This window comes from Blastomyces dermatitidis (assembly GCF_000003525.1).
Source record: "Blastomyces dermatitidis ER-3 genomic scaffold supercont1.8, whole genome shotgun sequence".
Classification (NCBI taxonomy): Eukaryota; Fungi; Ascomycota; class Eurotiomycetes; order Onygenales; family Ajellomycetaceae; genus Blastomyces; species Blastomyces dermatitidis.
This window is the reverse complement of record NW_025544781.1, coordinates 84,008-108,844: the sequence shown is the minus strand read 5'-3', so window position 1 is coordinate 108,844 and position 24,837 is coordinate 84,008. Positions and strand designations below refer to the sequence as shown.

At 31.6% G+C, this 24,837-nt stretch overlaps 2 protein-coding genes and 1 pseudogene across 3 annotated transcripts; 2 read left to right on the top strand and 1 right to left on the bottom strand.

The window, feature by feature from the left end:
- Nucleotides 1-717: 717 nt before the first annotated feature.
- On the bottom strand, nt 718-806 carry BDCG_17452 (annotated as a pseudogene). Its single transcript has one exon. The product of its transcript is annotated as a tRNA-OTHER (tRNA).
- A 10,475-nt stretch (nt 807-11,281) lies between these two features.
- On the top strand, nt 11,282-11,698 carry BDCG_07056 (uncharacterized protein; the record flags this gene model as incomplete). Its single annotated transcript, XM_045422819.1, has 1 exon — nt 11,282-11,698. One exon carries the CDS (start codon nt 11,282-11,284, stop codon nt 11,693-11,695), a length of 414 nt encoding a protein of 137 aa, XP_045278375.1. The 3' UTR covers nt 11,696-11,698.
- A 3,110-nt stretch (nt 11,699-14,808) lies between these two features.
- On the top strand, nt 14,809-15,180 carry BDCG_17451 (uncharacterized protein; the record flags this gene model as incomplete). The annotated part of the gene is made up of 1 exon (XM_045426573.1): nt 14,809-15,180. One exon carries the CDS (start codon nt 14,809-14,811, stop codon nt 15,178-15,180), a length of 372 nt encoding a protein of 123 aa, XP_045281952.1.
- Nucleotides 15,181-24,837: the final 9,657 nt, after the last annotated feature.

Genomic DNA, 24,837 nt, shown 5'->3' with positions numbered 1-24,837 from the left:
TTTAAGCTCACTAATTCTGCTAGTTTTTTGACTCTCTTGCTTCTCTTGACTGTGCATGCTGAGTGTAATCTTTTGTATCATGATTTTGATATTCACAGTTGAAGCAAGCTTGATGCTTGTGATATCAAGATTTTCACTCAGAGAATCTCTTTTTTAGAGAATTCAGTGCTTTAGCAATAGCATTCAGATCTAGATTCATTATATTCAGATATATAACTTGTGTCATAGAAGTCTGATTACTCATTCTTTACTGAAATATACTCAATTGCAGTATTTTCTGTTATAATTGACTCACTTGTTTCTGTATAATAAGAATATTATATGCTTTCTTCACTGTGTCTGACTGTGAGATTAAGTATTTTCATTCTGCTCTCAACTCAGATGTAAGACTATAAATGAAGATCTGTAAACAGAAAGATGTTGAAAGCTCTTATTATTATTATTATTATTATTCTTCCATTATACTCATATGCAAGCGGAGCTTATGATGAGTCCTTGCGTGATGTTAAATACAGGTCAAGTGTTGATTATACAGGAGGAAATACAGGTGTTGAGACCACGCCAAGATAACAAGAACATAGGAAAATACAAAGGAGTGACAATTAGATACATGCGATAATAACTTCCCAGCCCAGGAACATAGAGCGATTCATTGAAGCGATTTGTACACCTCTGTATTTATTAGGAACCTGAGGTGCTTGAGTTCCGGATTTAATGTATCCCCTGCGGGTTTCGAACCCACGCGCCTTGGTTTCCCAAGCCAAGGCGCTACCAGGTGGCCGCATTAACCATTCGGCCACCGGGGCTGTTGAAAGCTCTTCATTCAATGTGAGATAGTGTAAGCTGAAGTGTGTGAAGTATAATGTAAGATTACTCACTTATCTACACTCAGTGAAGTATTTATAATACTTATCTTATACATTTACTTTCTCAAAGTTGTGTAAGATTCATTTGAAAAACTTATTTCATATTTATGAGAATGAATATCACTTCAGATCTGTAAGATTCATCTTTTCATCAGTTATTTATAATAACTTCACTTTTCTGTGTAGAAACACAGCAGATCTTAAGACTTGTTAAAATTCTGTTGACTGTCTGTCTGTGAGTTCATATTTCATCTGATAATATAATTATATCTGACTTAGCTAGCTGATTGCAGCATCATTTTTTCAGTCATTATTAAAGCTTAATGACTTCAACAGATCTCTCAGCTTGATGTATTTCATACTTGAATTCTCATTCTACACAGTGATCTCTGATAATGTGTACACTTCTGAAGAGATTGTGAATAATTATGATAAGATTTTCAGGTTCAGTGTAGTCATCTGTCTGTATAAACATTCAATCTTCTGCTGCAGGCCTAAGATCTGATTTTCTCTATTCTTATTGATGATGATGATTGCATCAGCAAAGCTCTTCATAGTGAATACTTAATTCACAGTGAATGTCAATTGTTATTTAGCTTTCATCTCAGCCTGTCACTGCATACACAAGACCTCAATCTCATTTAGAATTCTTGTACATGTACAGAGCTTCAATTCTGATTCAGCAGTTTCAGTTACTTTTCTTACTACTTCAAGTAAACTCTCTGAGAGGTTCTGTATATCTTCCAGTTCAGATAGCAGAGAAGGATGTTATTTATATCAGTTAGAGAAGGTATTTATTTCAGTGATTTCTCATTGATTGTACAATATCTGTCATTATATCACTGTATCATTATATCACTATATTGCTGTATTATTATATCACTATATTGTTCTATCACTATATCATTATATGATTTCTGTTATCATTGTATAACTTCAGTGATAGTCACTCTCCTCTTTTATCTCTTTGAGTGAAGAGCAGTTTTCTTTGAATCTGATTCATCACTTCTATCTCTTTCTCACATCTCATTCATTTGCATATGTGGCATTTATCTGAGTGTGGAGTTTTTTCTTCAACAAGTAAAGCAGCATCAATCAGATGCTCTTTCACTCACTACTCTTCATACACTATCTTTTGAGACATTCTAGAACCACACTGACATGATAACTATGAATCACTTCATAGATGAAATTATCACATTCTGGAGGAGCCTGCACTTCTCACTAGTTTTTAGACATGCTATCAGATGTGATTCAAAGGTTGCTTAAGCCAGTGTATAATTACAGGCGTATGCCGGCTTCTTATATATTGAATCTCGTACGCTAAATTAATTAGTGGCTGCTAGAGCCCCCTTTACATTCATACGCTAGTAGTTCGGAAGCGGCCGCGTTATTATCCGACGGTCGTACGTTCTTCCGAACCACAGAGCCAGATTGAAAGAGAAGTATAATCTAAATCAATTAAATATGAGATTCTTATTCTCAACTGAGACAGGAATTAAATACTTAATAGACTTTCTATCAGAAACTCAAGCAGCTAGAAGAAAATGACTAAATTCAGAATTATCTGAATATGAAGAGAAGGAAATCAACCAGATATAGTCTGTTAAAACAGCTATATACTATCTTTTAATAATTTGTTTTATTACAGTCTTTCTTTATTTTATCTTTTCCTTTCAATTCCTTTCTATCTATCTATTTAATGTGTCTATCTTTAAGACTGTGTTCTCTTTTCCTTTGTCATGATGTTGTCAAATGGTTTCAAAGTATTAGAAGATGTTAAATCACTGTAATTTGTAAACAGTTTTTGTATTCTGAGCTGGAATTTTCTGATTTTGCATATCTGAAATTGATGAATGTATAATAGTTAACTTTACAGATATAGAAAAAACTCTGAGAACTAAAAGTTCTCAGGTAGATGTCATAGTCTCTGACTGCATACATATATAATTGAAGAATAATAATAATAATAATCACTTACAGATCACTGTAAGAGTCACAGACTTATAGAGAGTAGATCACTGATCAGTCTTATAAGAGTCAGAATAACAGAGAACAGATTTATCAGAGAAAGATAATAAGATATAGAGAGATTTATATCTAACTACTAAGTAGAGAGAAAGAGCTTTATAAGCTTCTATAAACAGAGTATATAACAGAGAGATTAAGAAAAAGAGTCTCTACTTTATCTATTTAAAATCAGAATATCTTCACACAAACTGTTCAGATAAATTAAAATAGAAATTTAAAGAATTATAAACAGAGTTAGTAATAGTCTTCTTAAAAGTCTTGAAGCTAATATCTGAATCTGTTACTCTCTTAATAAAAATATATACTTACAGAGAGAGACTGTGCTATAGTACTACTATTTTATCAGTATAAGAAGTATTAATAAACTTAAAATCTCAGATCACTATAATATCTCTAAAGCTCACAGAGTGAATAAACTGAGTGATGAAAACTGAGAATCTACTCTTATAATAAGCAGAGTATGAGAACTCAGACTTGAGAATAGAGAAACTTATAAGAGTTATCTTTGAATTATAAAATCTCTCTGAAATCTGAAGAAAATTTATAGAAACTGTGATTATTACAGATATTACAGATAACATATACTTGAAACTTATATAACTTTAAAGACATAATTTATATATAGCTGTTTATAAGTCAGATTTATACTTCTGATCAGTGTTAATAAACTTATTTATAAAGATAGAATCAGTTAATACTGTAGAGTTAATTAGAGAAGACAAGTTCATCTATATAATAACTTTATAAATATCTGAGAACTTTATAGTTATAAAAACTGAGCTTCAGATATCAGAGAAATATCAAGATCTCATAGAGATATTCAGTTAAGTTAAGATAGTTAAGTTTTCTTCTCACTATGAGAAGAATCTAATAATAGATTTAATAGAAGAGTAGAAATTCTTCTGAGAATTAATTTATAAGTTCTCTTATTATAAGATAGAGATCTTACAGACTTATATAAAGAAGAATCTGAAGAATAGCTTTATCTAATCTTCACAGATCTCTGCAGAAGTCTCTGTAATATTTATAAAAAAGAAGAATAAAGATCTCAGATTGTATATAAACTATTCTAATCTGAACTTTAAGACTATAAAGAGTTACTACTCTCTATCTCTTTATTATTATTATTATTATTCTTCAATTATAGATGTATACAGTCAGAGACTATGACATCTACCTGAGAATCTTTAGTTCTCAGGGTTTTTCCTATATCTATAGAGTCAACTATTATACATTTATCAATTTCAAATATGCAAAATCAGAAAATTCCAGCTTAGAATACAAAAACTGTTTACAAATTACAGTATTTCAACACCTTCTGATAGTTTGAAATCATTTGAAAATATTATGACAAAAGAAAAGAGAATATAGTCTTAAAGATAGACACATTAAATAGATAGAGAAAAGAATAGAAGGAAACAAGTACAGTAAAGAGAGACTATAACAAAACAAAATTATTAAAAGATGATGTATAGCTGTTTTAACAGACTATATCTAGTCAATTTCCACCTCTTCATATTCAGATACTGCTGAATTCAGCCATTTTCTTGTAGCTGCTCTAGTTTCTGATAGAAAGTCTATTAAGTATTTAGTTCCTGTCTCAGTTGAGAATAAGAACCTCATATTTAATTGATTTAAATCATACTTCTTCTTTAATCTGACTCTGAGACTATTGTATAATGCACAATACATTACAATATACTCAGAATTTTCATTCACATTGCAGAATGAGCACTCTGTTGAATCAAATCTATCATCAAATCTTTGTATATAAGATTTGAAATAATCATGTCCTAGTTTCAGCTGAATTATAGATGAGAATATTTTCTTTTTACATTTAATTGAACAAGATTTTCACTTTGATTTTGTCTCAAATCTTGAATAATATATACTCTTCTTTTGTTTCTGCCAGCTTTCATTTCACTTGTTTAAATAAGATTCTTTTATCTTTCTCTTTATGAAAGATCAGAATACTGTTTTTTGAATAGATCTGCTTAATTCTGAACTCTTTTTTGCAGCTGAATCAGCCAATTCATTGCCATGAATATTCATATGAGCAGGAATTCAATGCAGATGAATTATCAGTTTTGATATTCTTCTCTTTTGAATTTTCAAAACAGAGTTTAAAATCAGTTCAAGATTCATTTGATCATTATAAATCTGACTATTTCTAAGTCTTTTTAAAGCAGCTTGACTATCAGAGAATATTCATGCCTCTTTCAAATCATTTCCTCTTTTATGAGATTTTATTTCAATGAGTTTGAAAGCTTTCACTATTACAAATAGTTCAGCATCAAAGACTTCAGATTCACAGCCTAAATTTCAGAAATCTGAGATAAAATTAATATTATCTTCAGTATAAGCAATGCCTGCGCCTAATATATTCAAATTCTCATTTTTTGAGTCATCTGAGTAGATCAGAATAGAGTCTTTTATATTAATTGTAGAGATCTTCTTCAAATGCTGTTCATATTCTCTCTCTTTGAATAGTTCACTTATTTGTAAGTCTATGAGAGATTTCAGCTTTTCTCTTCAGAGAGATATCTTCTCATGATCAATTTTCTCAATATTTAATGAAGAAAATTGATTCTTAATAAGTGAACATAGTCTATACAGTTGAGAGGGCATTTTCTTTAAAGTATTATTCTCATTTCAATCAAGAAATCTATTCCAATTCAGTTCATTTCCTGAGTTAACTGATGGAAATGAAGAAGAGACTCTTTCTCTGATTATATGATTTGAGCTCATCTTCATGACTCTCAGAGCATAGTTCATACAGGCCTTTTCAAATTGAATAGCAGAAGATGGAATTGAAGCTTCAATTTTCATTGCTTTAATAGAAGATGACTTGAATACTCTCAGAATTCTTCTCAAAGCTCTGTTTTGTAGACTTTGAAAGAGTTCAGTGAAGTTTTCTTGATTATTCCATCAAACTTGAACTTCATAATCAGCTACTGAGATAATACAGGCTATGTATAACTGTCTCATAGCCTGAAAGGATAGACCTCTCTCAGTATTTGATAGTCTGATTATACTATTCAGTAGTCTCTCTGTCTTGATGATTCTTTGTTGAATATGATATTTAAAATTCAGCTTGGAGTTTAATCATACTCCTAGTCATTTGACATTTAAACTGGGTTTAATCTCTTTATTTAAAAGAGTTAGACTTAGTTCTTTCTCATTAAATCTGGGAAAAAAGTGAATTAGCTCAGTTTTATTCATATCAAATTAAATTAGATTGATATCTGCTCTAACAAAGATTTTCTTTACTACTTTCTCAATCACTTCTAAATTCTCTTTGATTGTCTTTGAATTGTAGAGTAGATCAATATCATCTATATAACTTGAAGATCTCACTATTTTCATCTCTCTATTCTTGAATAGATATGCAGTGTATATTGCAAATAAAACAGGTGAGATTGAAGATTCTTATAGTACTTCTATTTTTATCTCAGTTTTATCTTATTTTCTTTCATCAAAGAATAGTTGTATAATTCTTTTAGATATGAAACAATTGATTCATTTTATTAGAGAAAGTGATAGTTTTAACATCTTCAAAGTTTAAATCATCTTAGACTTTGACACATGATCAAATGTATCTTTTATATCAATAAAAACTGCAGTTGAGACCAGGCCTTCATGCTTTGCTACTTGAATATCATAAATAACTGAGAGAACAGTATCAATTGCAGAACATTGTTTTCTATCTCTCATTTGTTCATTAAATAGAAGAGAATCACTAATAGAGCTTATAAAAGATAATCTAGTAGCTATTATCTTTTCTAGAATTTTTCTCAAACAGTTCAACAGAGATATTACTCTATATGACTTAGAAATTGAAGCCTTTCTATTAGATTTTGCAAGGATTACTTCAGTAGCTTCTCTTCAGTATTCAGAATGATAACCATTTTTTAAGAGATTGAAAAAGAGCTCAAAATATTCATTCTTCAAGTAGAAATATGTGTTTTGAATAATTGAGTGATTAATTGAATCAGGCCCTGCAGCAGTTTTAATTGAACTTGAGAATATTGCTGACTCTAGTTCATCATATGTAAGCTCAGGCCATTCTCAGTTATTTTCATCAATATATTCATGAAATGACATATTCTCCTCTTCTAAATGTGATAAGTTTTGGAAGAGAATTCTCATAAAAGCTTGACATTTTTTCTCAAAAGAATTTGCTGTATATAATTCATTCTGAAATTCATATTCTAAGGTTGAAAGCTTTGCTACACTTCTTGTTTTAGTATAGTTAAAGGCTTTAAAAACTTCTTTTTCTTGTGCTTCTTCAAGAAATTTATTCCAGCAATCTGTTTTGGCTTTTTTAATATCTGAAAAATATTCATTTCAAATAGCTTTGAACTCTTTATCAGATATTAAGTGATTCTTTCAATCTCTCTTAGCAGTGACTAATTGCTTTCTTTTAGAAGTGATATTCTCATTTTATCAAGATTTGAAATACTTAGAAGACTTTTTCTTTGAAATATTTTCTTCAATACTTATTAGAAGAATAGATGTAATCAGCTTTGCTCTATTCTCAAGTATTTCATTTGATATATCTTGACTTTGATTTCAATAGAGCTTACTCTATCTTTCAGATTTCAGCTGTTTTACTCTTTCTTCAACTGCTTTTCAATCAGCTTTATCAAAGTTATACTGATTAGAGAGAAGAGGATTTTCACTTCTTTATTTTTCACTCAGTTCAATATCAAATTGAATAATCTTATAACCTGATTCTGAGGTTTCATTTGAATCAATAAATCAGTTTATAAGTCTTTTTTCAATTAGATTTTATGACATGAAAGTTAGATCTATAATAGATTTCTGTTTCATGTCTTTTCTAAAGAATGTTTGTTGATCAGACTTGTTAACTAAATCTATTGAATACTTAAAAGTTCATTTAATCAGTTTATCTGCTCTTACTGCTCTTATGCACTCTGAGTTTTATCAGAGATGATGTGCATTGAAGTCTTCTGCAATTATAGAGTTTTTTAAGAGAGTTATATTCAAAAATTCTCTATCAATTGTTCAGATATTGTTGTTTTCTTTCAATGATTTTTCATTATAGATATTTATAAGTTGAATAGTATCAAACTCATTATCTTTATCTATAATGTCACTTACTAGAATGTCAGAGTCAGATATGATATCAAATCTCAGATTAAATTGATATCTTGATCTTTTTCTCTCATAGATTGCTACTCTTGATTTTATCTCAGATTTTTCAGAAAGAAAGTAGTAATAGCTTGAATGAGAAATGATGTACTTTTGCTCAGTATCAAAGTTTGATTCTTGAAGAAGTACAAAGTCAACTTTTTATTCAAATGCAATCTGAAGATAAGAATAAATACAATTTAAGTTTCTATTCATATTGTTTTAAATAAATGTGATTTTTGAAGAGTTTTTAAACTTTTTTTGTTGTTTTTGTTGTATATTCATACTAAAAGAGAGTGAAGATATAGTAGAATCTAATCACTATCATCAGATAGTAGATTATAACTATTTTGAAAAGCAGGAATCTCAACTGCTTGCATTCTATCTAGTTTATTATCAGAGTCATTTCTCAATTCTCTAATCTTAACAGATGTTTAAGAATTCAAATTCTATTTACATTTAGCTGGAGAATTGAAGTTTGAAGACTTAGATAGTTGAGAGTTTCTTCTTTTTGAGCTTACAGTTGTGAATTTACTAGCTTGACTTTTCTCTTCAGTTTTAGATTCACTTTGAGCTTCATCTTTTCTTCAGTTCTTCTGAGTTCTTGAAGCAAATACACATTCTTTTGAGCTAGATGCATGTTTTTCTTTGCAATTGAAGCACTTAAGCAGAGTATGTTAACATATTTCATCTCTTTTTGAGCATGTTTCACATTTATGCTCACTAGTTTTGTGATCTCTAGTATAGAATGCATATTTTGAGTCTCTGAAATAAGAGATTGCAAAGTATTCATATCTTTGACAGTTTGAACACTGTGTTTGAGCTTTGAGATTCATTCTTGAATCTTTGTATTTATAAACTCTCATTTTCAAACCTGCTACTCTTACTTCAGAGATTCTTGATTATTCAAGTGTCTTTGTATACACTAGAACAGAGATATTTCTTCTACTCTATCTGAACTCAATTGAATTAAGTCATACAGACTCTTTTCTCAGTTGAATAGAATTATATTCTTCTAATTCATTTTTAAGAAGTAGCATTTCTTTCTCACAGTCAAAAATTTCAACTGAAATATCATAAAGAATGAATTTATCTCACTTTTCATCTCTTTTAGATAGAATTGTTGTATTCAGTAGAGATTCTATTACTGATTTTCAGAGATTCTTATTCTGAATAAGGAATTCTGCACTGAATTCAGACATTGTAGTCAAAATAATAGAGTTTTCAAAGAAAGATAGCTCAATTGAAGCTGTAACTGATTTTTGAACTTTAATATTAGTTATTAACTGAGAAAAGAACTGCTGATTAATTTCATTTCTAATTCTGAAAATAAGATTTAAGTTTAGCTTGTTTTTTTACAAGCTCTTCTGATTTGAGACTTTGAGAATAAGTCTTCTGTTTCTAAAGATTTGAAAGTTCTTCTCTTTTTACATTTCTTTTTTTTCCTTTCTATGAACAGAGATCTGAGAAATATTCTTCTCAGTTTTCTCAGAATTTTGAGCATATTTTGAACTAGCAGGTTTGAAGACAGCAGATTCTGCTACTTGAGTATATATTTTCTTCTGATTTGAAGAAGAAGATGAAGAGTAGAAGATGAAAAAGAGTCAGTGACTGTACTGAAAGATTTCAATGTTTTTTGAATTGTGTTTGAAATTCCAAGTTTGAACTTAATCACTTCTTGTAGTTGTCTAGTCTGAGCATGAAGAATTAACAGAACTTCTTCATTCTTCTCACTCAGACACTGTTTTTCAAGAATTTTGCTTGCTTTTTCCAGTTTCTGTATTTCAAGAACTTGTTATTTCTCTATTTCTTCCTTCTTTCTTCTCTTTAGAATTTCAATCACAGAAATGACATCTGAGAAAACATCTTTTTTCACATCAACTGAGTGTACTCTTGAACTCATTTTACTCACTGAATGTAAAGTTAATCAGACTGTTTCAATTGAGAGATTTATCAGTATATTTTCAAATGAAAAGTTGATCAGACTGTTTCAATTGAGAGATTTATTAATCTATTTTCAAATGAAAAGTTAGTCAGACTGTTTCAGTTGAGAGATTTATTAGTCTATTTTCAATTGAAAATTTGATCAGACTGTTTCAAAAGAAGAATGAAAGACTTTTATGTATAAAACATCTAATTTTTTTTCACACTAGTTCAGTAACTAGATTAGATTTTTGAAGAGAATCTAATAAACTAAAAGTGATTTTTAAGATAAATCAATAAAATCTTTACAAACTCTTTCTTGAAATACAGTGAGGAAAAGTATGATATCAATTGATAATAAATCAGATAATATGACAGTTTTTGAGAGAAAAACTGACAAAAAATAAGTCAATTTTTTGCAGAGAAATTGATTAAAACTATTCAATTTTATTCTAAATCATTCAATTCTCCTCACACAACAAGTGTGCAACTCAAATCAGTCAATAAAGAGTGTAAAAGAGAATTAAGTATTAATGAAAGCTCTTCAGCCACTGAAAAAGTAATTCTTACTTAAAAGAATATGAAATTATGACAGAAAATAACTCTGTTTTTAATTCTTTGTAAGAATATTGTGTAAAACTCAGAGAAAAACACCTTACTTTTTCAAGAGAAGTAAAAAACTATTTCTAAGATCTTTTTTTTGCATTAACTGCTGCAGAAGAATGAGATAGAAACTGCTAAGATATACACTACTATATACTCTCTATCAAGACTTTCCCTCTTCAGAGTCTTGATATTATAGAGAATATAAGTCTGTTTCTATATAATAATGTAAATATTGTCAGCAGAATGTAGAGGAACTGGTTATTTATATCTTAAAATAGAAGACTTTGTCAATGATTATATCAATATAGAGTTAATTCTCAAATTCAATAGAAATTTAGTATTGCTGTTCTCAATCTCTTGCAGAATCTATTGAATATTGAGATATTAAAACTAGATTTAATATATCTCACTGTGCAGAGATCAAAGGCTCAGTCAGATCTTGAAGTATACTGATTTTATAGTTATTGATGTGCTGTTAACTCATTATTCACTGATTATGTATTGAATGCTGTTACTAAGGTATCTTTTTGTATCATTCTGCTGAGAATGAGCCAGATTGAGAGGGATAGTACAAGGGTGAGACTTGGTGTTGAAGTCTAGATACACTGGTGACAGACTGTGAAGATTACACTTCAGAAGAGTTCATTGATTATGTGCTTGATATTATTGCTGAGGTATCTTTTTGTATTTTTCTGCTGGGGATGGGCCAGATTGGGAAGGGCGGTATGAGGGTGAGACTTGGTGTTGGTGTTTTGGAACATCAAAGATGGACAGGGTTTTCACGGAGGTCACTTCTCGGATATCTCCACAACTACAGGTCGGGGATCTTCCAAAATCGAGAAGATTGGTGCATATGGCTAGGTCACTTCACCTTACAATTTGTATGGCACTCTGGCCCGGGGTTGTGGTGTGGTAGGGGAGAACGGGGGATAATCCCACACAGAAGCTTCGAACAACGTCCGGTTCACATTTGGCTGGATAACTCCACCATCACACAGGGTATGCGGTCGGCGATGGGGTCAGAATGCTCGTATGATCGAGGGCTTTTCGATGGATCTATCGGCGGGTTCTTATTCGAAAAATCGAGCGAGTTCGTGGTGGAGCGGTTGGCTTGATATGCAGTGTATATTGCAAATAAAATGAGTGAGATTGAAGATCTCTGTGACACTTCTATTTTTATCTCAGTCTTATCTTATTTCATTCCATCAAAGAAGAGTTGTATAATTCTTTTAGATATAAAACAGTTAACTCATTTTATTAGAGAAAGTGACAGTTTTAATATCTTCAATATCTGAATTAACTTTGACTTTGAAACATGATCAAATGCTTCTTTTATATCAATAAAAACTACAGTTGAGACCAGACTCTCATGCTTTGCTATTTGAATATCATGAACAACTGAGAGAACAGTGTCAATTGCAGAACACTGTTTTCTATCTCTCATTTATTCACTGAATAAAAGAGAATCATCTATAAAGCTTATAAAAGATAGTTAAGTAGCTATTATCTTTTCTAAAATCTTTTCTAAACAGTTCAATAGAGATATTACTCTATATGACTTAGGAATTGAAGTTTTTCTATTAGATTTTATAAGAATCACTTCAGTGGCTTCTCTTCAGCATTCAGAATGATATTCATTTTTCAAGAGATTGAAAAAGAGCTCAAAATATTCATTCTTTAAGTAGAAATATGTATTTTGAATAATCAAGTGATTAATTGAATCAGAATCTGCAGCAGTTTTAACAGAACTTGAGAAGATAGCTGACTCTAATTCATCTTGTGTAAGATCAGACCATTCTCAGTCATTTTCATCAATGTAGTTAAGAAGTAATATATTCTCTTTCTCTGAATCTGAATCTGAATCTGATGAGTTCTGAAAGAGAATTCTTATAAAAGCTTGATATTTTTTCTTAAAAGAGTTTGCTGTATATGATTCATTCTGAAACTTATATTCTAAGACTGAAAGTTTTGCTACACTTCTTGTTTTAGTATAGTTAAAAGCTTTAAAAACTTCCTTCTCTTGTGCTTCTTCAAGAAATTTATTCCAGCAGTCTGTTTTAGCTCTTTTGATATCTGAAAAATATTCATTTCTGACAGCTTTAAACTCTTCATCAGATATTACATCATTCTTTCAATCTCTTCTAGCAGTAGCTAATTCTTTTCTTTTAGATGAGATATTCTCATTTCATCAAGGTTTTGAATACTCAGAAGATTTTCTCTTTGAAATATTATCTTTAACACTTGTTAGAATAATAGATGTAATAAGCTTCACTCTATTCTCAAGCATTTCATTTGAGATATCTTGATCAGAATTTCAATATAACTCATTCTGTCTTTCAGATTTTAACAGTTTTATGCTTTCTTCAACTGCTTTTCAATCAGCTTTTTCAAAGTTATACTGATTAGAGAGAAGAGGATTTTCACTTATTTGTTTTTCACTCAGTTCAATATTAAATTGAATAATCTCATGATCTGATTCTGATGTCTCATTTGAATTAATAAATCAGTTTACAAGTCTTCTTTTCATTAGATTTTGTGATATAAAGATTAGATCTATAATAGACTTCTGTTTCATATCTTTTCTAAAGAATGTTTGTTGATCAGACTTATTAATCAAATCTATTGAATACTTAAAGATTTATTCAATCAAATTATCAGCTCTCACTGCTCTCTTGCATTCTGAATTTCATCAGAGATGATATGTATTGAAATCTTCTATAATTATAGAGTTTCTTGATGAAGTTATGTTTAGAAATTCTCTATTAATTATTCAGATATTGTTATTTTTCTTCAATGACTTTTCATTATAGATATTTATGAGCTGTATAGTATTAAACTTATTTTCTTTATCTATAATATCATTCATCAGAATATCAGGATCAGATATGATATCAAATCTTAGATTAAATTAATATCTTGATCTCTTTCTTTCATAGATCACTACTCTTGACTTTATCTCAGACTTTTGAGATAAAAAGCAGTAGTAGCTTGAATAAGAAATGACATATTTTTACTCAGCATCAAAATTCAGCTTCTGAAGCAGTATAAAATCAACTTTTTATTCAAATGTAATTTGAAGACAAGAATAGATACAGTTTGAGTTTCTATTCACATTATTTTGAATAAATATGATTTTTGAAGAGTTTTTAAACTTTTTTTATTATTTTTATTGTATATTCATACTAAAAGAGAGTAGAGTAGAATCTAATCACTATCATCAGATAGTAGATTATAACTGTTCTGAAAAGTAGAAATCTCAACTGTTTACATTATATCTAGTTTATTATCAGAGTCATTTCTCAATTCTCTAATCTTAACAGAAGTTTGAGGATTTAAATTCTGTTTACATTTAGCTGGAGAATTGAAGTTTGAAGACTTAGATAGTTGAGAGTTTCTTCTTTTTAAGCTTGTAGTTATGAGTTTACTGACTTGACTCTTCTCTTCAGTTTTAGATTGACTTTGAGCTTCATCTTTTCTCCAGTTCTTTTGAGTTCTAGAAGTAAACATACATTCTTTTGAGCTAGATGCATGTTTTTCTTTGCAATTAGAGCACTTAAGCAGAGTATATTGACAAATTTCACCTCTTTTTGAGCATGTTTCACATTTATGCTCACTAGTTTTGTGATCTCTGGTGTGGTTCGGAAGAACGTACGACTGTCGGATAATACCGCGGCCGCTTCTGAACTACTAGCGTACGTGTACAAGTGTAAAGGGGCCATAGCGACTGCTAATTAAATTAGCATATGATATTACAATATATAAGAAGCCGGCGTACGCCTGTAATCATACACTGGCTTAAGCAACCTTTGAATCACATCTGATAGCATGTCTAAAAACTGGTGAGAAGTGCAGGCTCCTCCAGAGTGTGATAATTCCATCTACAAAGTAATTCATAGTTATCATGCCAGTGTGGTTCTAGAACACCTCAAAAAGATAGTGTATGAAGAGCAGTGAGTGAAAAAGCATCTGATTGATACTGCTTCACTTGTTGAGAGAAAACTCCACATTCAGGTGAATGCCATATATATGAACAGATAAGATGTGAGAAAAGAAATGAGAGCAGTGAACCAGATTCAAAGAAGACTGCTCTCCATTCAAAGAGATAAAAGAGAGAGATGGCCATCACTGAAGTCATACAATGATAACAGAAATCATATAATGATATAGTGATATAGTGATATAGTAATATAATAATAGACATTGTACAATCAATGAGAAAATCACTGAAATGAATATCTCTTCTAGTCAATACAAACAACACTCTTCTCTGCTATCTGAACTGAAAGATATGCAGAACCTCTCAGAGAGTTTACTCAAAGTAGTAAGAAAAGCAGCTGAGACTGCTGAACCAGAATCAAAGCTTCATACATGTATGAGAATTCTAAACAAGATTGAGGCCTTGCGTACACAGTGGCAGGCCAAGATGAAAATCAAACAACAATTGACATTCACTGCAGATCAAGCATTCACTATGAAGAGCTTCACTGACGCAATCATCACTATTAATAAGAATAGAGAAAACCAGATCTTAGGCCTGCAGCAGGAGATTGAATGTTTATGCAGACAGATGACTATGCTGAATCTGAAGATCTCATCATAATCATTCACAATCTCTTCAGAAGTGTACATATTATCAGAGACTGCTGTGCAGAATGAGAATCTGAGCATGAAATATATCAAGTCAGAAGATCTGCTGAAGTTACTAAGCTTTAATAGTGACTGAAAAAATAATGCTGCAATCAGCTGGCTAAGTCAGATGTAATTATATTATTGAATTGAACATGAACTTACAGACAGACAGTTAACAGAATTTCAACAAGTCTTAAGATCTGTTATATTTCTACATGAAAAAGCAAAGTCATTATAAATGACTGATGAAAAGATGAATCTCACAGATCTGAAGTAATATTCATTTTCACAAACATGAAATGAGTTTTTCAAATGAATCTTGCACAACTTTGAGAAAGTGAATGTATGAGATAAGTGTTATGAACACTTCACTGAGTGTAGATAAGTGAGTAATCTTATATCATACTTCACACACTTCAGCTTACACTATCTTGTATTGAATGAAGAGCTTTCAACATCTTTCTGTTTACAGATCTTCATTCATGATCTCACATCTGAGTTGAGAGTAGAATGAAAATGCTTAACCTCACAGCCAGGCACAGTGAAGAAAGTATACAACATTCTCATTATACAGAAACAAGTGAGTCAATTGCAATAGAAAATACTGCAATCAAGTATATCTCAGTGAAGAATGAATAATCAGACTTCTACAATACAAGTCACACATCTGAATATAATGAATCTAGATCTGAATGTCATCACTAAAGCACTGAATTCTCTGAAAAAGAAATTCTTTGAGTGAAAACCTTGATGTTGTGAGCATTGAGCTTGTTTCAACTGCAGATGCTAAAATCATGATGCAAAAGATTGCACTCAGTGTGTGCAGTTAAAAAACTAGCAGAATCAGTGAGCTTAGAGGCACTCACTGATATTCTATGAAAAGTCTTCAAAGTGAAAGAGATGCCCGTGTTAGATGACTCTCTGAATTCTGTAAATGTAAAGAAGAAGCAGGCTTCTGACTGAGGTATGAGTGAGAATGAAGTGAACACTCATCTCAATGCCTTGAGACCTGAAATGTTAATGTATAAGAGACACTTGAGTAAGAATTGAGAGATAGCTGCAAAAGTGTTAGTGAACACAGAAGCTTCAACACAATATATTGATAATTATATAATCTGAAGATTGAAAGAGATCTGCTGAGTGAAGAATCTCTGATGCATAAGATTATCTGATAATCAATATTTAATATCACCTGCAAAAGTAAGAGTTCCCTTGCACTTCAGAGAATAGTCTTGCTATATTTAAGCATGAGAGCTGCAGAATGTGAAATACAATCTTATTCTCAGACTTGATTGATTTCAAAGGTTCAATCTGCAGATTCAATGACGTACATGCCATATGCAGTTGACTGATAGAAAGAAAATAGTTCATACAATTCTATCAACTGATATGAGAAGGACATTTCATGTCTCTGATATAGAAGGGTTAAATCTGCTTATACATTAACAAGTAAAAAGAATGATTTGCAAGACCTCATCTGAAAGCATTCTGTATGTCATACAGGACCTGAAAGTGAAGAAAACTAAGATAAAGAATATATGAGAGAATAAGTGTATGAAGAAGCTTCTGAAGAAGCATAGAAAGGTCTTCTGAACAGATCTTTCACTGAAATTACTGCTGGAATGAGAATTCATATATGAGATTGACACAGGGGATGCAAAATCAGTCAATCAGAATGCATACTCTCTGTCACAAACACATCTTGAAGAACAGAAGTGTCAGATCACAGACCTTCTAGAATGTGATCTCATATGATTCTCATCAAGCACATGAGGCTTTCCAGTTCTATTTGTGAAAAAGGTGAGTGAGAAGTGACAGATGTGTATTGATTATTGAGCACTTAACAAGCTTATGATCAAGAATGAATATTCACTGTCACAGATTCAATAATAGTTGAATACAGTCAGAAACACCTGATATCTATTAAAGATTGATCTTCTCTCAGAATACTGATAGATTCATGTAGATAAACTGTCAGTTCTGTGAATTATGTTTAATATACAATGAGAGAAGTTTAAATTTCTGACAATGCTATTCAGTCTGATAAATGTATCTATCACTTTTTAAACAATGATGAATATGATTCTTTATAAACAGAATGAAACCTCATGCCTTGTATATCTCAATGATATTCTAGTCTTTTCAAACTCATACAATGAATATCTGAAGTATCTCAATGAAGTACTTATAACTCTGACAGAGTATAAGCTCTACATCAAATCAATCAAGTATGTGTTTGAAATGAAAGAGTTGAAGTTCATGAGATATGTAGTGAGTGATGACTGTATACACCTCATTCTGAAGAAATTGAATGTCATAGCAAATTAACCACAGCTGAGAAATGTACACCATATATGACAGTTTCTTGAGTTAATCTCATATTACTGCAGATTCATCAAGGATTTCACATAAATATCTGCATCACTCTTAGATCTCTTAAGAGAAATGAATACAAATCTGTGAAAGAAGAAGTTTCATTCAATCATCTGAAATGCTGTGTGTGAAGAGGCTTTTCTCACACTGAGAGAACATGTAACAATATTCTCAGTGCTTATTCAATCAGATTATAATAAATCTTTCTACATTGAGACAGATGCATCTGAATGAGCTATTGAAGATGCTCTTCTACAGATGAGTAAGAACAGCAAGCTGCACTCAGTGATATATGATGATAGGAAACTATCAAGTACTGAGCTCAATTATTCAGTGCATGAAAAGAAATTGCTAGCAATCAAGCATGCACTGGTGTTGTGAGATAGATATATTGATAACAGACATATAATAACAGTGATCACAGATTATGAAAGCCTCATCTATCTATAATTAACAATAAAATCTTTTAAACACTTAGTATGTTGAATCTCAGAGTTTCAAGTGTATAATCTTCATATCAAATACTGAAAGAGATCAGACACAGTGATATCTGATGCAATCAGTCACAGACTCAATTTCATGAGTGAGAGTCCTGCAAACCAGGTACAAGAGATGTTCATGTTAAACACACTGAGAAGATGTAAGAAATTAGAATGAGTGAATGCCATGATCTCTCACTTAAAGAATGACAAGATGTCAGATAACAAGTGTCTTATGAAAGTAGTAGAAGAGATGCTTCTGAACTTCAAGCTGAGAAAATTGAAAAATGATGTTGTGCTTTATCATGATCTAGGATATGCAGAAGCTCTCTATCTAGAATCTTTATTTAGACATGACTTGGTGACTCATATGCACAAGGAATTCAGTCACTTAGAAAGCTCTGAACTCATGAGTGTACTTAAATCAAGAGTATACTGGCCAAGCATGACTGAGGACATTCAGATGTATGCTCATGAATGCTCAAATTATCAGGTCATGAAAGAATCTAAGAAAGGGTTAGAATGTGAGAAAGTATAACATCAGATAAAGTGTATGATACAACTGTTCAAATGATGAGAGATGAACCTCATAGGCATATTACTGTGAACATCAAATGGAAATTAATGAATAATCACTGCTATTGATTACACTACTGACTGATCAGTTGTGAAAGCAGTTTCAGAGATGACAGAGAAGATGATGATGAAGTTTCTATATAATGAGATCTATATCAACTATGAAATGCCACGCGAGATTCTAACTGATAACAGTGTGAATCTTGTGAGAGAAGTGATGAGGCATTTTGTGAGCCAGTTACAGATAAGACATTGTAGAACAATACCATATCATCCGCGGATGAATGAGAAGATGAAATGCTTGAATGAAATCTTGAACAACATGCTGATGAAATATCTAGTGAACAAGTCTATGAGACTATGAAATGAATATCTCAGGCAGGTGCTATTGACCACATGGATTCAACAGTATGCAGTCTTCAAGTGTTCATTATTCTACCTGTTGTATGAATTGCATCCGCGCATTCTGAAGAATGCTTTGAAAAAGGTGAAGGAGAAAGCAGTTGCAGACACAGCAGAAACAGCAGTTGCAGATGCAGTAGAAACAGCAGTTGCAGATACAACAGTTATGGACACAGAATCAAGATTGAAAGAGATCAGTCACACATGTGTAAAAGCTAACAAGTTACTTCTGAACTGAGCAATTCAATTGAAAAGAATATGAGACTCACTTGTTAAGAAATCAAGTCTCAAGATAGAAATATAAGTTCTTGTATACAATGAGAGTTCTGAGAAGTTTCAATCTAGATGATTTGAGCTATATAAAATACTTAAATCACATTCTCTGAGAACATATGCATTGAAAGAATCAGAGGAACAGATCTTATACAACTTAATCAATGATTCATAACTTATGAAAGCAAAGATGTAAGATCTGAGTGAATTATGATTATCTACAGCACTATTATCAGTGTTGAAAAAGAAGAGACTTACAATTGAAAAGTCTCATAAAGTAAGAGAAATCATAGATGCTTATGAATCAGATGATCTCACTTATTTCAATCTTTCTACAATTATAAGAAAAGAATGGAAAGAAATGAAGAAATCAGATGAATATCACACTTCAATAAGTGATAAGACTGTAGCTGATTGTATGATAACACACTGCAGACAGTGAGTGCAATGTGATAAAGAGTAGTCTCAAAGTAGCAGACTTGCATGTGAATCAGATTACAGAAGAAAAAGAAATTCAGAGTTAGATTTAACTGTTTACACTAGTTCAATTGCAGAGATCACAGAGGATGAACTATCTGAAATATTCACAGATATGTGAGATCAAGCTATCTTGACCTCTGAGAATACTCAGAGATCAGATGAGATTAGTTTTGATGAGCTGTTCACTGTAGTGATCTGAGCAGGTGAAGAGAGACAGTATAATGTGTGAGACAGAATCACAAAAGATGAAAGCTGCTGAACCTAGTCACTGAATGCTGTACTATATAGAGGTTGTGTAAGAGTAGTGACTAGTAAATAAAGGAAAAGTGTAAGAAAAGAAATGATGGATTGATCATCAACTGTAAGAGTCAGCTGTAAAAAGACAAATGTTATCATACACATCTCATTCATTTTTATATGTCACACATTTAATCTATTTCCAACATCACATCATCTGAAAAATGTTAAAAACAAAGAAAATCTCAAAACTCAAGATCTGTAAGGAATTTGAGAGCTGCAAGCTGCTCTTGTAATAACACTGTACATGTCTCTGATTTCTCTACTGCTCTGTATATGACATTAATGTCATTTATTGCAAGATTGACTGGAATGTCAATATAGAAATGCGTACGTGTACATGTAGAGAAATTGAAGGAGAGTGCAGAACCTGCAGGACCAGAAGTCAGAGCAGAGGAAGTGAAGATGAAAGAGACAGAAGAAGAAGAAGACACAGAACTGAATGAATGACAGTGAAAGTCACTCAGCACTGAACACTTATAACTCAGTGTGCACACAACCTTTCTCACAGAGAAGGGAGAGAAAGCAATGAGAGAAGCTTGAGAATGAGAGAGAATAGTCTCAGCAGTGTTGTTATCTTTGATTAGAATAGTCTCTGATGCTGAAGCAACTAAGAATCATTATTAGTGTATAAAAATTGCAAACTCAGAGATGAGAACAGTTACTGAATGAACATCTGCTGGCCTTAGAGTTGTACATGCAATTACAACATGCACAAGGCTTCTCAGAAAGAGAGAGAGAGACATGAGAGAATGCAGGAAGCAGAATGCAGTATATGAATGACTCATTCTCACAACAACATCTCAGACAAGGTGTATGAGCCTCATGCCTGTGAGTGTAAAAGAGTATGACATCTGTGTTTCTGTTCCTGAAAACACAGATATCTTTCATCTGCATTATGAAGTCAGATAACAGATATCAGAGAATAGACTGATACAGATTGATTATTCTGAAGAAATTCATCAGAGTAAATGTTCTCACAATGTTGAACTTTACAGTTGTAAAAAGTTTCTTAATATCTATGAACATCACAACTTTGTACACAGTAAAACTCATAATAATTTTCTCTAAGAACAGGAAAATCAGTGTTAGAAAGAAAAGATGAAAAAGAAAAAGACTTACAATCTTGATACTGTTAAAGAGAGAAGTGATTCTCTAGAATGAATAGATGATTGTCTCATCATGAATATTTAAAATGAATGTAATAATTAGTGTCTGTGACTGAGCTTCAGATAGTTATGTTGTACACAGTCTTTGTATAATAAATTATTCTGAGAGTTGGCAAGAAGGGTGAGAGTGTACATGCTGGGAGATGTGATTCATTAAACCTATGCAATATCTTCTTGAAACAGGGAGAGCTAGTAATGAAAGCAGAGGCAGCAAAACCAGGGGTCGCGGGAACAGGGGTAGCGGGAGCGGGAGAACCAGACACAGGGGCAAGTGTAGGAGATTGGGGAGTAGCAGAGGAAGGAACAGAGAGGAGAGCAGCAGAGGAAGAAGTGGCAGAAGAGGCAAGAGAGGATGTGAGAGACCTGATCACACATGACATGAACAATTCCTTCATTATCACATTCTTCAAGTTCTTGATCAAGGATTTCACATCAGGTTCACTATTATTGATGAATATGAATCTGTCAATGTGTGAAGATTCTACATGAATAAAAACAAACATATCAGCATCTGTGTTCATGCAAAATTGTGTCAGAAAATATGATCAGAAACTCACTGAGAAGAAGAAACAGTCAAGAATATATGAGAAGGTGAAGAAGATGTATCATCATTCATGATAATATATCATTCTGATGATTATTAGAAGATAAATAAGTTCTGATCATGTTTCACAATGCATTACACTTACTGCTAACAAACTGCTCAGTATGAGCACTATGATGATGCTTGCTGTGAAAATGAGAAGTCATTGCCAGAAATGTGTACAATGTGATAGATGAATAGATAGAAAGAGTTGAACAGAAGAAGAGGTAGAAATCTTGAATGATGATGATGTTCAATGATGATGGAATGAAGAAGATGATTGAAGAATGAAAAAAGTTAGTGAATGAGTGATGTAATATAGTGGAAGTTTCTTTGTGAGAGTGTATACAGAATGCTAGCTGAATCAGAGATAGGTCACACAATTGTGAAACACTAGTGATGAGCTAATTCACATGAAGCTAGAGTGTATGACATGATCATGTGAGCGTGACCGAATCTGATGAGAGAGGATGTGATTTGGAAGAATGTATGACTGTCAGATAATACCGCGGCCGCTTCTGAACTACTAGCATATGTGTATAAGTGTAAAGGGGCCATAGCGGCCGCTAATTAAATTAGTGTATGATATTACAATATATAAGAAGCCGGTGTACGCCTGTAATTGTACGCTGACTTAAGCAACCTTTGAATCACACTGGCACAGAATGCACATTTTGAGTCTCTAAAACATGAGATTGTAAAGTATTCATATCTTTGACAGTTTGAACACTGTGTTTGAGCTTTGAGATTCATTCTTGAGTCTTTGTATTCATGAACTCTCATTTTCAAATCTGCTACTCTTACTTCAGAAATCTTTGACTGTTTAAGTGTTTTTATATATACTAGAACAGAGGCATTTCTCCTGCTTTGTCTGAACTCAATTGAATTTAGTTATACAGGCTTCTTTCTCAGTTGAATAGAGTTGTATTCTTTCAATTCATTTTTAAGAAGTAGCATTTCTTCTTCACAGTCAAAAATTTCAACTGAAATATTATAAAAAATGAATTTATCTCACTTTTCATCTCTTTCAGATAGAATTATTGTGTTTAGCAAAGATTCTACTGCTGATTTTCAGAGATTCTCATTCTGAATAAGGAATTCAGCACTGAATTCAGGCATTATAGTCAGAATGATGAAGTTTTCAAAGAATAATAACTCAATTGAAGCTATAACTGATTTTTGAACTTTAATATCAGTCATCAACTGAGAAAAGAACTGCTGATTAATTTCATTTCTGATTCTGAAAATGAGATTTGAGTTTAGCTTGTTTCTTTGCAGAATGTCCTGGTTTGAGACTTTGAGAATGAGTCTTCTGTTTCTAGAGATTTGGAAGTTTTTCTCTTTTTGCATTTTCTTTTCCACTTTTCTATGAATAGAGGCATGAGCAGTATTCTTCTCAGTTTTCTCAGGATTTTGAGCAGGTTTTGAGACAGTAGATTTAGAGACAGTAGATTCAGCTGCTTGAGCATATGTTTTCTTCTGATTCAAAGAAGAAGAAGAAGTAGAAAAAAAGAAAGAAGAAGAGTAAGATAAAGAGTCAGTGATTATACTAGAAATTTTCAAGGTTTTTTAAACTATGTTTGAGATTTCAAGTTTGAACTTGATCATCTCCTGTAGTTGTCTAGTCTGAGTATGAAGAATTAACAGAACTTCTTCATTCATCTCACTCAGACACTGCTTTTCAAGAATCTTACTTACTTTTTCAAGTTTCTGTATTATAAGAACTTGTTATTTCTCTATTTGTTCTTTCTTTCTTCTCTTCAGAATTTCAATCTCAGAAATAGTATTTGAGAAAGCATCTTTTTCTACATCAACTGAGTGTATTTTTGAACTCATTATTTTCACTCAATGAAAAGTTGATCAGACTGTTTCAATTGAGATATTTCTAAGTCTGTTTTCAATTGAAAAGTTGGTCAGACTGTTTCAAAAGAAGAATAAAAGACTTTTATATATAAAACACCTGATTTTTTTCACACTAGTTCAGTAACTAGGTTAGATTTTTGAAGAGAATCTAATAAACTAAAATTGATTTTTAAGATAAATTAATAAAATCTTTACAATCTCTTTCTTGAGATACAGTGAGAAAAAGTATGATATCAATTGATAATAAATCAGATAATATGACAGTTTTTGAGAGAAAAACTGACAAAAAATAAATTAATTTTTTGCAGAGAAATTGATTAAAACTATTCAATTTTATTCTAAATCATTCAATTCTTCTCACACAACAAGTGTGCAACTCAAATCAGTTAATAAAGAGTGTAAAAAAGAATTAAGTATTAATGAAAGCTCTTCAGTCACTGAAAAAGTAATTCTTACTTAAAAGAATATGAAATTATGATAGAAAACAACTCTGTTTTTAATTCTTTGTAAGAATATTATATAAAACTCAGAGAAAAACATCTTACTTTTTCAAGAGAAGTAAAAAACTATTTCTAAGATCTTTTTTTTTTTTTGCATTAACTGCTGCAGAAGAATGAGATAGAAACTGCTAAAATATACACTACTGTATACTCTCTATCAAGACTTTCTCTCTTCAGAGTCTTGATATTATAGAGAATATAAGTCTATTTCTATATAATAATATAAATATTGTCAGTGAGATGTAGAGAAACTGGTTATTTATATCTCAAAATAGAAGACTTTGTCAATAATTATATTAATATAGAGTTAATTCTCAAATTTAATAGAAATCTAGTATTGCTGTTCTCAATCTCTTACAGAATCTATTGAATATTGAGATATTAAAACTAGATTTAATATATCTCACTGTGCAGGGATCAAAGGCTCAGTCAGACCTTGAAGTATACTGATTTTATAGTTATTGTGTCTGCTGATTATGTATCAAGTACAGTTACTCACATCAACCGCTCCACCACGAACTCGCTCGATTTTTCGAATAAGAACCCGCCGATAGATCCATCGAAAAGCCCTCGATCATACGAGCATTTTGACCCCATCGCCGACCGCATACCCCGTGTGGTGGTGGAGTTATC